The sequence below is a fragment of the Ranitomeya imitator genome, chromosome 6 (genome assembly GCF_032444005.1).
Source record: "Ranitomeya imitator isolate aRanImi1 chromosome 6, aRanImi1.pri, whole genome shotgun sequence".
Classification (NCBI taxonomy): domain Eukaryota; kingdom Metazoa; phylum Chordata; class Amphibia; order Anura; family Dendrobatidae; genus Ranitomeya; species Ranitomeya imitator.
In genome coordinates, this window is record NC_091287.1 from 13,588,635 (window position 1) to 13,602,110 (window position 13,476).

At 47.3% G+C, this 13,476-nt stretch overlaps 1 protein-coding gene across 2 annotated transcripts in view; it reads left to right on the plus strand.

Annotated features, from left to right (window-relative positions):
• The window catches only part of CSPG5 (chondroitin sulfate proteoglycan 5), a 115,873-nt gene that overhangs the window by 81,143 nt on the left and 21,254 nt on the right, over window positions 1-13,476 (plus strand). For both annotated transcript variants that reach the window (XM_069729159.1, XM_069729160.1), the window contains exon 3: window positions 8,277-8,465. In XM_069729159.1, coding sequence (XP_069585260.1) covers window positions 8,277-8,465 — 189 coding nt within the window. The remainder of the gene's footprint in view (window positions 1-8,276; window positions 8,466-13,476) is intronic.

Below are 13,476 nucleotides of genomic sequence, written 5' to 3' on the forward strand. Positions count from 1 at the left end.
ATGGTATGTGACAAGGACCTGCCATGACATCACAGTTTATTTATTTTTTATTTTTTAACCTGTGACCTACGTGGCTGGGCAATATACTACGTGGCTGGGCAATATACTACGTGGCTGGGCAATATACTACGTGGCTGGGCAATATACTACGTGGCTGGGCAATGTACTACGTGGCTGGGCAATATACTACATGGCTCTGTGCTGTATACTACGTGACTGGGCAATATACTACGTGACTGGGCAATATACTACGTGGCTGGGCAATATACTACGTGGCTCTGTGCTGTATACTACGTGACTGGGCAATATACTACGTGACTGGGCAATATACTACGTGACTGGGCAATATACTACGTGGCTCTGTGCTGTATACTACGTGACTGGGCAATATACTACGTGACTGGGCAATATACTACGTGGCTCTGTGCTGTATACTACGTGGCTGGGCAATATACTACGTGGCTCTGTGCTGTATACTACGTGGCTGGGCAATATACTACGTGGCTGGGCAATATACTACGTGGCTGGGCAATATACTACGTGGCTGGGCAATATACTACGTGGCTGGGCAATGTACTACGTGGCTGGGCAATATACTACATGGCTCTGTGCTGTATACTACGTGACTGGGCAATATACTACGTGACTGGGCAATATACTACGTGGCTGGGCAATATACTACGTGGCTCTGTGCTGTATACTACGTGACTGGGCAATATACTACGTGACTGGGCAATATACTACGTGGCTGGGCAATATACTACATGGCTCTGTGCTGTATACTACGTGACTGGGCAATATACTACGTGACTGGGCAATATACTACGTGGCTGGGCAATATACTACGTGGCTCTGTGCTGTATACTACGTGACTGGGCAATATACTACGTGACTGGGCAATATACTACGTGGCTCTGTGCTGTATACTACGTGGGCTCTGTGCTGTATACTACGTGGCTGGGCAATATACTACGTGGACATGCATAATCTAGAATACCCGATGCGTTAGAATCGGGCTACCATCATATATATATATATATATCTATATATATATATATATACATATATATATAGATATATATATACACACAGTGTCTTGTGAAAGTATTCGGCCCCCTGGAACTTTTCAACTTTTTCCCACATATCAGGGTTCAAATATAAAGATACCAAATGAAAACTTTTGGTGAAGACTCAACAACAAGTGGAACACAATTGTGAAGTTGAACGAAATTTATTGGTTATTTAAAATTTTTGTGGAAATTCAAAAACTGAAATGTGGGGCGTGCAATATTATTTGGCCCCTTTACTTTCAGTGCAGAAGTTCATTGTGGATCTCTGAATGATCCAATGTTGTCCTAAATGCCTAATGATGATAAATATAATCCACCTGTGTGTAATCAAGTCTCCGTATAAATGCACCTGCTCTGTGATAGTCTCAGGGTTCTGTGTGAAGCACAGAGAGCATCATGAAGACCAAGGAACACAACAGGCAGGTCCGTGATACTGCTGTGGAGAAGTTTAAAGCCGGATTTGGATACAAAATGATTTCCAAAACGTTAAACATCCCAAGGAGCACTGTGCAAGCGATCATATTGAAATGGAAGGAGTATCATACCACTGCAGATCTACCAAGACCCGGCCGTCCCTCTAAACCTTCATCTCAAACAAGGAGAAGACTGATCAGAGATGCAGCCAAGAGGCCCATGATCACTCTGGATGAACTGCACAGATCTACAGCTGAGGTGGGACAGTCTGTCCATAGGACAACAATCAGTCGTACACTGCACAAATCTGGCCTTTATGGAAGAGTGGCAAGAAGAAAGCCATTTCTCAAAGATATCCATAAAAAGTGTCATTTAAAGTTTGCAACAAGCCACCTGGGAGACACCAAACATGTGGAAGAAGGTGCTCTGGTCAGATGGAACCAAAATCAAACTTTTTGGCAACACAGCTCATCACCCTGAACACACCATCCCCACTGTCAAACATGGTGGTGGCAGCTGTTGTGAATTCAGCTTTTGGGCTCCCTCCGGTGGTTGTAGAGGGTAATGCAGTTGTGCCTGGACTGCAGGATTGGACAGGTGTATCTACTAATTGCAAAACTGACTGGGGTATATAGCTTTGCAGGACTCTTTAGTCCCTGCCAGTTGTCCATTGTTTTTGGAGGATTCACTTCCCTGCTGGTCTCTCCAGTTTGCTGTGCTTTTCTTCAAAGATAAGTCCTGGCTTTGTTTTTGCTGTCCACCTGCTGTGGACCTTATAGTTCTGTGCATATTCATGTTTTTGTCTTGTCCAGCTTTGTCTGTGAAGTATTTTTATGCAGCCAAGCTATTTCTCTGGAGATGCAGATATACCCCCCATGTCTTTAGTCAGATGTGGTGATTTGTATTTTCTGTGGTGAATATTTTCTAGTGTTTTAATACTGACCGCATAGTACTCTGTTCTATTCTTTCTTTTTAGCTAGTATGGCCTCCTATGCTAAAATCTGATTTCATATCTGCGTATGTTATTTTCCTCTCCTCTCACAGTCAATATTTGTGGGGGGCTATCTATCCTTTGGGGATTTTCTCTGAGGCAAGATAGGTTTCCTGTTTCTGTCTTTAGGGGAAGTTAGATCTTAGGCTGTGTCGAGGGGTCTAGGGAGTGTTAGGTACCCCCCACGGCTGCTTCTAGTTGCGCTGCTAGGTTCAGGGTTTGCGGTCAGTACAGGGACCACCTTCTCCAGAGTACGTCTCATGCTGCTCCTAGGCCACCAGATCATAACAGGCAGCATTATGGTTTGGGCCTGCTTTTCTTCAGCCGGGACAGGGAAGATGGTTAAAATTGATGGGAAGATGGATGGAGCCAAATACAGGACCATTCTTGAAGAAAACCTGTTGGAGTCTGCAAAAGACCTGAGACTGGGACGGAGATTGGTCTTCCAACAAGACAATGATCCCAAACATAAAGCAAAATCTACAATGGAATGGTTCACAAATAAACGTATCCAGGTGTTAGAATGGCCAAGTCAGAGTCCAGACCTCAATCCAATCGAGAATCTGTGGAAAGAGCTGAAAACTGCTGTTCACAAATGATCTCCATCAAACCTCACTGAGCTCGAGCTGTTGGCCAAGGAAGAACGGGCGAGAATTTCAGTCTCTCGATGTACAAAACTGATAGAGACAGACCCCAAGAGACTTGTAATCGCAGCAAAAGGAGGCGCAACAAAGTATTAAGTTACAGGGGCCTAATAATATTGCACGCCCCACTTTTTAGTTTTTGAATTTCCACAAAAATTTAAAATAACCAATACATTTCGTTCAACTTCACAATTGTGTTCCACTTGTTGTTGATTCTTCACCAAAAATTTACATTTGGTATCTTTATGTTTGAAGCATGACATGTGGGAAAAGGTTGTAAAGTTCCAGGGGGCTGAACACTTTCGCAAGACACTGTATCTCTCTTTCATTCACCGATTGTTACTTTTTATTCTGTTACATTCTGGACAATGTTCTTCCTCTGTGTCTCACTCTTCCAGAACCTGCAGACATCCCTGTAATTATTTTGGGTGATCACTGAGGGTCACCTGAGGACATTATAAGGGCGCAGTATTGGTTTTGGGAAGGATGAAGCAGGACCCCCTCCTGTCTTTCTCCTGCCTTTGTCTTTTCATCTTTTTTTTGACGTCCCTGGATAAATCATTTTGTTTTCTCATCGCAATCACCTTGAGGGTCTTCAGAATCTCTTATGGAGTCTCCTCTCCTCCTCGGCTTCCTGCGTGAATGTGGCCATAAATATTCATGATGCTAAACACAACGGTTCCAGTTGCGATCTTTACTGCAAAGGAAGCAAATTCTTTTTATAGAAACCGTTTTCTTCAGCAGAGCCTCAATCTGGGCGAGTAGGGGCCCGGGCTCCGTCACGTGCGATGCGGCTCCGTCTGTGCGGATTCTGTGGGTCATTTATTATATGCCAGGAGGAGACGATGGAGGTGTAACCCACCCAAATCCCAGCTGTGCCTGCCAGCAGTGGGGGGCTCATCTTGCTGTTATGGGCTCCTCTTACCATCATCATTTTTATATCAAATAAGAGCAGATATGTCTTTCTATTCTTTTCTGAGGTTCGGACTGCCTGCGCCTGCAGCAGTAATACATCCTCTTGTTGCTCTGACTTCCTATGCATTTGCAGTAGCCTGTACTCCGCAGCTTCTCTCTGTATTTTGGTCATGTCTGTGGTCACCGTTCACACCGTGCTGCCAACACTACGTGACGCATCCCAGCGTATATATCGGATCCCTGGGAGGATACCTTTATCGTCCCCACTACTCACACCAATTTGTCACAAACCGGGGTGGTTTGGTTGCCCCTGGTTCCTTCTGAAGGGGATTTATCTATATCCCACTTCCCAGTTCCGGTTTCAAACTTGCAGCTCTCTGGCACCTCCTTTACCCTCAGGTCAGATTAGGTACTGGACCTAGGGTAAATAGTTGCCAGAAACGCTGCCTGCTATGTATTGGCTATTGGGCACGCTGCAGCGAGGGCGATATAACTACTCCCTCACAGGCGGGAACAATAATTATCAATGCTGCCATCGCTACAAAGATTCCCAAACGCACAGAACAAAGTATGCTGCCACCAGCTCCGATTCCACAAGGGTTAACGGGTCCGGAGCCAACCCAAATCAGTAGCGTAATTCAACTTAAGAGGAAGCGACAGTTCGTTTATAGAGCATGAAGAGACAAGCTAGTAAATTATATATTTTACTCCATAAAAAGGTAGGCAGTGTTTACATAGTATAAAATACATTATAAAGAAGACAAAATTATTTGTACATTACAGATTACAAATAAAATAGGACTAACATTGAAAAGAGAACTTACAGGTCGTTCAGATCATTTTGTATTATCATGGCGGCCATGTGCTCAGGAGATACATCGAGGTGCATTAGAACAGCTTTGCCAAACTGTTGTTAGCTTGCTTCCTGGGCCAAGACTCCCTCACAATATAGATATGCCCTCTTGTCGTGACATCACTGAGTAATGACATGCACACCTTTTTTCTACTATTTACGTTTTTTGAGTCCCCAGACAAAGGAATTCTTTGGGAAAAGGGAGGGGGGAACGAGTGGCTTTACGGGATTGGTCGTCTGTAGTTTAAAAGCCATAAACTGCTCACACATTGGTATCAAGTTGCACAGTTTATCTGCCATAGGGCTTTCTTTGTTGTATGAGCGAATGCAGAGGGGGAGAAAGAGGATCGAAACTGCAGTGTGTGTGCCTGTGACATGGTACTTTCTAGAACTAATCTCACGTTATGACATTTTTACATTATCGTGACATCTGTGGTCCTCAGCAGAATTATTTAGGCTGTGACTACTGGCACCTGCAGTGTATTACTTTGCTGATGCTGCACTGATTTTCTCGGCATTGCAGTAGCCTGTACTCCGCAGCTTCTGCCTGCACTCTGCACCCTCACCCTGTATATTAGCTTTGCCTGAGTTATGAGGCCAGAATTTGGTCCTTTACAGAAGAACTTAGAACTTAGTCACGTCTTCTTTCCGAAACTGGAAAATGGTCCTCTATAAAAAGAACTTTGGCTGGGACTGTCTGCACCTGCGCCTGCAGCAGTGTCCTCCACTGGGGTAGCAATGGTCTGACCGGGGGTCCTTCATTCTGGACCCTGACCCGGTGGGTACAGGCAGTAGCACCCTCCACATTCACGTGTTTCCAGTTTCCAGAGCTTGGATTCATCTTGTTCATATTTAATGGTCGTTGCGGCTTCGTTCGCTCATGCCATCCCCTCATATTGTGCATCACTGAGCCTCGGGAGGTGGTCTGACACGGACAGCAGAGGGTGCTGTAACCTAGAAGAGGCACTTTCTCTGATACTACGAGCTTTTGGGAGATACCAGGCCACAATTAACTGGCAGCTCTGGAAATTGTGCTGTAAATTAAAATGGAGATATGTAGCAGCCAGGACTGTCACATCGTCCCCATAAGTGGCTGGTCTTGTGAGGTTTTCACGGCATACGGCAGGTCTTGTGGGGTATTCTCGGTATATGGCAGGTCTTGTGGGGTGTTTTCGGTATACAACGGGTCTTGTGGGGTGTTCCCGGTATATGCTGGGTTTTATGTGGTGTTCCCGGTAAATGCTGGGTCTTGTGGGGTGTCCCCTGTATACGGCAGGTCTTGTGGGGTGTCCCCTGTATACGGCATTATCTTGTGGGGTGTTCCCGATATAGAGTGGGGCTTGTGGGTTGTCCCCAGTATACAGCGGGTCTTGTGGGCGACTGCATCACCATGTTATTGTCTCTTTACTAACAGCAATACACAGTACACGATATACTCCGGATCGCAGCCGGAAACCATATTCTCCAGTTTTCAGTGACTAAACACGCCAGTCCACCTCTGACCTGTTACCGTGGACAACTGCACCTCTGTATACGCTGTGGGTGCTAGGCTTTTCAGCTGCCTTGGCCGTTTGGCTCCACTAGCCTTCGTTGCCTCACACAGGTGAAGCTCTGCAGGGCCTCCTTCTCTGTACTCCTGCCAACACCAGACTGACACTGACTCGGAACCTGACACACCCAAACCCTACACTGCAGGGATTTTAATTTGAAACTGTGGCCTTCAGCCACATGGAAAACCTGGCCCGGAATGCAACGGACTGCACCACTACCATCTTGTAGTCTGTTTCAAAACACAAAAGCCCAGAGAAGGTTTTCCCTAAATCTGCCCTGGACACATAGCATGGCCAGGACCAATACTCACTTTTTATTCCACATTGCAATCACAGCTATGCCTGTGACTGCAATGCCCTCCCATGGCCTCAATATTCTTTGGTACGCATCCTGGGGGGAACATACAGCGACCCTCACATGTAACACCAATCACTGCCTTACACCGGTACACGGTGGGTCTTGTGGGGTGTTCCCGGTATACGGCGGGTCTTGTGGGCTGTTTCCGGTATACGGCGGGTCTTGTGGGGTGTTCTCGGTATACGGCGGATCTTATGGGATGTTCCCGGTATACTGCGGCTTTTGTGGGTTGTTCCTGGTATACGGCGGGTCTTGTGGGGTGTTCCCGGTATACGGCAGGTCTTGTGGGTTGTTCCAGGTATACAGCGGGTCTTCTGGGTTGTCCCCGGTATACGGCAGGTCTTGTGGGGCGTTCCCGGTATACGGCAGGTCTTGTGGGGTGTTACCGGTATATGGCGGGTCGTGTGGGTTGTCCCCGGTATATGGCGGTTCTTGTGGGGTGTTTCCGGTATACGGCGGCTATTGTGGGATGTTCCCGGTATACGGCAGGTCTTGTGGGGTGTTCCCGGTATATGGCAGGTCTTGTGGGGTGTTCCCGGTATACAGCAGGTCTTGTGGGGTGTTCCCGGTATACAGCAGGTCTTGTGGGGTGTTCCCTGTATACAGCAGGTCTTGTGGGGTGTTCCCGGTATACAGCAGGTCTTGTGGGGTGTTCCCGGTATATGGCGGCTCTTGTGGGTTGTTCCCGGTATACGGCAGGTCTTGTGGGGTGTTCCCTGTATACGGCGGCTCTTGTGGGTTGTCCCCGGTATATGGCGGTTCTTGTGGGGTGTTCCCGGTATACGGCGGCTATTGTGGGTTGTCCCCGGTATACGGCAGGTCTTGTGGGGTGTTCCCGGTATATGGCGGGTCTTGGGGGTGACCCTGGGGTATATATGTAGGATGAGGCCGCCTTTCTTGATCTTGTTCATATTTAATGGCCGCTGTTCCGTGCGAGCTCGCCGTCTGTCCATCACATGCATGACTGTGCCGTGCGGCCCTCCACCTTACTCTCCTTATGTGAAGGAATGATTTATTCAAGGAGGCACAAACTTCTCCTGAGGAGCAGGAATCTCCCACTGACCGGGAGAAGAGATGGCGGATTCTCCACAGGGATTTTTTCCTGATCCTGAACCAACAGAAGAAATCAACATAGAAAGTCACAGGACGTCGTCCATTGATCTCCTGAGTCTGCTGCGTCCTTGAGAAACGCTGTACGAGGCCTCAGATGATCCGTGGCATTGGATTCACAGCAGCACAAAGTATTTCAGCTCAGGAATGGCCAAACTTACAGCGCAGGTCGTCCAGTGTGTGTGGGATCTTCTACCACGGCCGCTGTGATCGCTGTACACCCCCTGTGTCCAGCAGTGCCAGTATATACTGTATACCCAGTGACAGCGCAGTGTTAACCCTTTACGTGCTGCTCCCGGTGCCCACCCCTGACTTGCTGTCTGTCCGCCCCGTGTCCGTCCCCCGCGGGCTCACGTGTCTTGTCTTTACAGGTGTAACACGCAGGACTACATCTGGCACAAGGGTCTGCGCTGTGAGTCCATCATCACCGACTTCCAGGTCATGTGTGTGGCGGTCGGCACCGCCGCGCTCGTCGTCCTCCTGCTCTTCATGATGACCGTCTTCTTCGCCAAAAAACTCTATCTGCTCAAAACCGAGAACTACAAACTGCGCAAACGAAAGTAAGTGACCCCCCCAAGATCAATGTCTGTCCTACATAGGCAGCATCTAAGCCTGACGTGTGATACTGTCTGCTGAGCTGTGCATCTAATCCTATCCTGTGTGATACTGTCTGCTGAGCCGTGTATCTAATCCTATCCTGCGTGATACTGTCTGCTGAGCCGTGTATCTAATCCTATCCTGTGTGATACTGTCTGCTGAGCCGTGTATCTAATCCTATCCTGCGTGATACTGTCTGCTGAGCCGTGTATCTAATCCTATCCTGTGTGATACTGTCTGCTGAGCCGTGTATCTAATCCTATCCTGCGTGATACTGTCTGCTGAGCCGTGTATCTAATCCTATCCTGTGTGATACTGTCTGCTGAGCCGTGTATCTAATCCTATCCTGTGTGATACTGTCTGCTGAGCCGTGTATCTAATCCTATCCTGCGTGATACTGTCTGCTGAGCCGTGTATCTAATCCTATCATGCGTGATACTGTCTGCTGAGCCGTGTATCTAATCCTGTCCTGTGTGATACTGTCTGCTGAGCCGTGTATCTAATCCTATCATGCGTGATACTGTCTGCTGAGCCATGTATCTAATCCTGTCCTGTGTGATACTGTCTGCTGAGCCGTGTATCTAATCCTATCATGCGTGATACTGTCTGCTGAGTTGTGTATCTAATCCTATCATGCGTGATACTGTCTGCTGAGCCATGTATCTAATCCTATCCTGTGTGATACTGTCTGCTGAGCCGTGTATCTAATCCTATCCTGTGTGATACAGTCTGCTGAGCCGTGTATCTAATCCTCTCCTGTGTGATACTGACTGCTGAGCTGTGTATCTAATCCTCACCTGTGTGATATGGTCTCCTGAGCTGTGTATCTAATCCTGTCCTGTGTGATACTGTATGCTGAGCCGTGTATCTAATCCTATCCTGTGTGATACTCTCTGCTGAGCTGTGTATCTAATCCTCACCTGTGTGATATGGTCTCCTGAGCTGTGTATCTAATCCTGTCCTGTGTGATACTGTATGCTGAGCCGTGTATCCAATCCTATCCTGTGTGATACTGTCTGCTGAGCCGTGTATCTAATCCTATCCTGTGTGATATGGTCTCCTGAGCCGTGTATCTAATCCTATCCTGTGTGAAAGTCTGCTGAGCTGTGTATCTAATCCTGTCCTGTGTGATACTGTCTGCTGAGCTGTGTATCTAATCCTGTCCTGTGTGATATTGTATGCTGAGCTGTGTATCTAATCCTATCCTGTGTGATACTGACTGCTGAGCCGTGTATCTAATCCTATCCTGTGTGATACTGTCTGCTGAGCTGTGTATCTAATCCTATCCTGTGTGATACTGTCTGCTGAGCTGTGTATCTAATCCTATCCTGTGTGATACTGTCTGCTGAGCTGTGTATCTAATCCTATCCTGTGTGATACTGCCTGCTGAGCCGTGTATCTAATCCTATCCTGTGTGATACTGCCAGCTGAGCCGTGTATCTAATCCTGTCCTGTGTGATACTGTCTGCTGAGCTGTGTATCTAATCATATCCTGTGTGATACTGTCTGCTGAGCCGTGTATCTAATCCTGTCCTGTGTGATACTGTCTGCTGAGCTGTGTATCTAATCCTATCCTGTATGATACTGTCTGCTGAGCCGTGTATCTAATCCTGTCCTGTGTGATACTGTCTGCTGAGCTGTGTATCTAATCCTATCCTGTGTGATACTGTCTGCTGAGCCGTGTATCTAATCCTATCCTGTGTGATACTGTCTGCTGAGCCGTGTATCTAATCATATCCTGTGTGATACTGTCTGCTGAGCCGTGTATCTAATCCTGTCCTGTGTGATACTGTCTGCTGAGCCGTGTATCTAATCCTATCCTGTGTGATACTGTCTGCTGAGCCGTGTATCTAATCCTATCCTGTGTGATACTGTCTGCTGAGCCGTGTATCTAATCCTCTCCTGTGTGATACTCTCTGCTGAGTCGTGTATCTAATCCTATCCTGTGTGATACTGTCTGCTGAGCCGTGTATCTAATCCCATCCTGTGTGATACTCTCTGCTGAGCCGTGTATCTAATCCTCTCCTGTGTGATACTGTCTGCTGAGCCGTGTATCTAATCCCATCCTGTGTGATACTCTCTGCTGAGCCGTGTATCTAATCCTCTCCTGTGTGATACTCTCTGCTGAGCCGTGTATCTAATCCTATCCTGTGTGATACTCTCTGCTGAGTCGTGTATCTAATCCTATCCTGTGTGATACTCTCTGCTGAGTCGTGTATCTAATCCTATCCTGTGTGATACTGTCTGCTGAGCCGTGTATCTAATCCTATCCTGTGTGATACTCTCTGCTGAGTCGTGTATCTAATCCTATCCTGTGTGATACTGTCTGCTGAGCCGTGTATCTAATCCCATCCTGTGTGATACTCTCTGCTGAGCCGTGTATCTAATCCTCTCCTGTGTGATACTCTCTGCTGAGCCGTGTATCTAATCCTATCCTGTGTGATACTCTCTGCTGAGCCGTGTATCTAATCCTATCCTGTGTGATACTGTCTGCTGAGCCGTGTATCTAATCCCATCCTCTGTGATACTCTCTGCTGAGCCGTGTATCTAATCCTCTCCTGTGTGATACTCTCTGCTGAGCCGTGTATCTAATCCTATCCTGTGTGATATTCTCTGCTGAGCTGTGTATCTAATCCTATCCTGTGTGATACTGTCTGCTGAGCCGTGTATCTAATCCTCTCCTGTGTGATACTGTCTGCTGAGCTGTGTATCTAATCCTATCCTGTGTGATACTGTCTGCTGAGCCGTGTATCTAATCCTATCCTGTGTGATACTCTCTGCTGAGCCGTGTATCTAATCCTATCCTGTGTGATACTGTCTGCTGAGCCGTGTATCTAATCCCATCCTGTGTGATACTCTCTGCTGAGCCGTGTATCTAATCCTCTCCTGTGTGATACTCTCTGCTGAGCCGTGTATCTAATCCTATCCTGTGTGATACTCTCTGCTGAGCTGTGTATCTAATCCTATCCTGTGTGATACTGTCTGCTGAGCCGTGTATCTAATCCTATCCTGTGTGATACTGTCTGCTGAGCCGTGTATCTAATCCCATCCTGTGTGATACTCTCTGCTGAGCCGTGTATCTAATCCTCTCCTGTGTGATACTCTCTGCTGAGCCGTGTATCTAATCCTATCCTGTGTGATACTCTCTGCTGAGCCGTGTATCTAATCCTCTCCTGTGTGATACTGTCTGCTGAGCCGTGTATCTAATCCTATCCTGTGTGATACTCTCTGCTGAGCCGTGTATCTAATCCTCTCCTGTGTGATACTGTCTGCTGAGCCGTGTATCTAATCCTATCCTGTGTGATACTCTCTGCTGAGCCGTGTATCTAATCCTCTCCTGTGTGATACTGTCTGCTGAGCTGTGTATCTAGTCCTATCTTGTGTGATACTGTCTGCTGAGCCATGTATCTAATCCTCTCCTGTGTGATACTGTCTGCTGAGCTGTGTATCTAATCCTATCCTGTGTGATACTGTCTGCTGAGCCGTGTATCTAATCCTCTCCTGTGTGATACTCTCTGCTGAGCTGTGTATCTAATCCTATCCTGTGTGATACTGACTGCTGAACCGTGTATCTAATCCTCTCCTGTGTGATACTGTCTGCTGAGCTGTGTATCTAATCCTATCTTGTGTGATACTGTCTGCTGAGCCGTGTATCTAATCCTATCCTGTGTGATACTGTCTGCTGAGCCGTGTATCTAGTCCTGTGTGATACTCTCTGCTGAGCCGTGTATCTAATCCTATCCTGTGTGATACTGTCTGCTGAGCCGTGTATCTAGTCCTGTGTGATACTCTCTGCTGAGCTGTGCATCTAATCCTCTCCTGTGTGATACTGTCTGCTGAGCCGTCTATCTAATCCTCTCCTGTGTGATACTGACTGCTGAGCCGTGTATCTAATCCTCTCCTGTGTGATACTCTCTGCTGAGCCGTGTATCTAGTCCTGTGTGATACTCTCTGCTGAGCCGTGTATCTAATCCTATCCTGTGTGATACTGACTGCTGAGCCGTGTATCTAGTCCTGTGTGATACTCTCTGCTGAGCTGTGCATCTAATCCTATCCTGTGTGATACACCCACCGCCCCGTCCTCTCGTTACATTGTTGCATGCTGGTGGATGGCGCAGGTGGAGTTTTCCTCGGTGCGTGGACGTCTCGGTCTTCGTGGTTCGTTGTTTCCGCTGGTTCTTGTTCAGACTTTTTCATGGCAGCTCCGGACAAAGCCCCATCTGTCGGCCCCAAGAACAAGGAGCCCCCGCTGGGCAGCAGCTGTCCGCGGGCTTTACAGATCTACACGAGGGTGGGGGGTGCACGCTTGTATTGTGGGTGATCTGCCAGGCGGAGGTAACCGGTGTGCGGGTGGTGCGGGCGGCGTCTGCATTTTACCACAAGCTTCACAGAGACCTGATGACCTTGTGCCAACCTAACCTGCATCGGAATGATGCGCCCTGCTGGTCTCTTAAAGAGCCCTGCGCCATTGTTTCTGCACAGTGTGGTGGTCTTCATGGAGAAGTCTACAGGTGCATCTGAGGCGCAAGGACCAGTCTGGGATTCTTCATGTGGCACTGAGTAGTTGATTTCCTTCCCCCACATACAAGTGAGGACGGAGAACAGGATACAGTTGTGTGAAAAAGTCTTTGACCCTTCCTGATTTCCTATTCTTTCCCATGTTTGTCACTTAAATATTTCCTATCAACAAACAAATATTAGACCAAGATATCACAATAATCACACAATGCAGGTTATAAATGAAGGACTTTATCATTAAGGGAAAAGAAATCCAAACCTACAGGGCCCTGTGTTAAAAAGTGATTTCCCTCCTCCAAAAACATGAAGTAGACGAAAAGTTCCTCAAAAGCTAGACATCATTCCGCGATCCAAAGAAATTCTGGAACAAATGAAAATCTAATTGAGATCGATCAGTCTTCAAAAGGTTATGAAGCCATTTCTAAAACTTTGGGATCCAGCGAACTGCGAACAGCG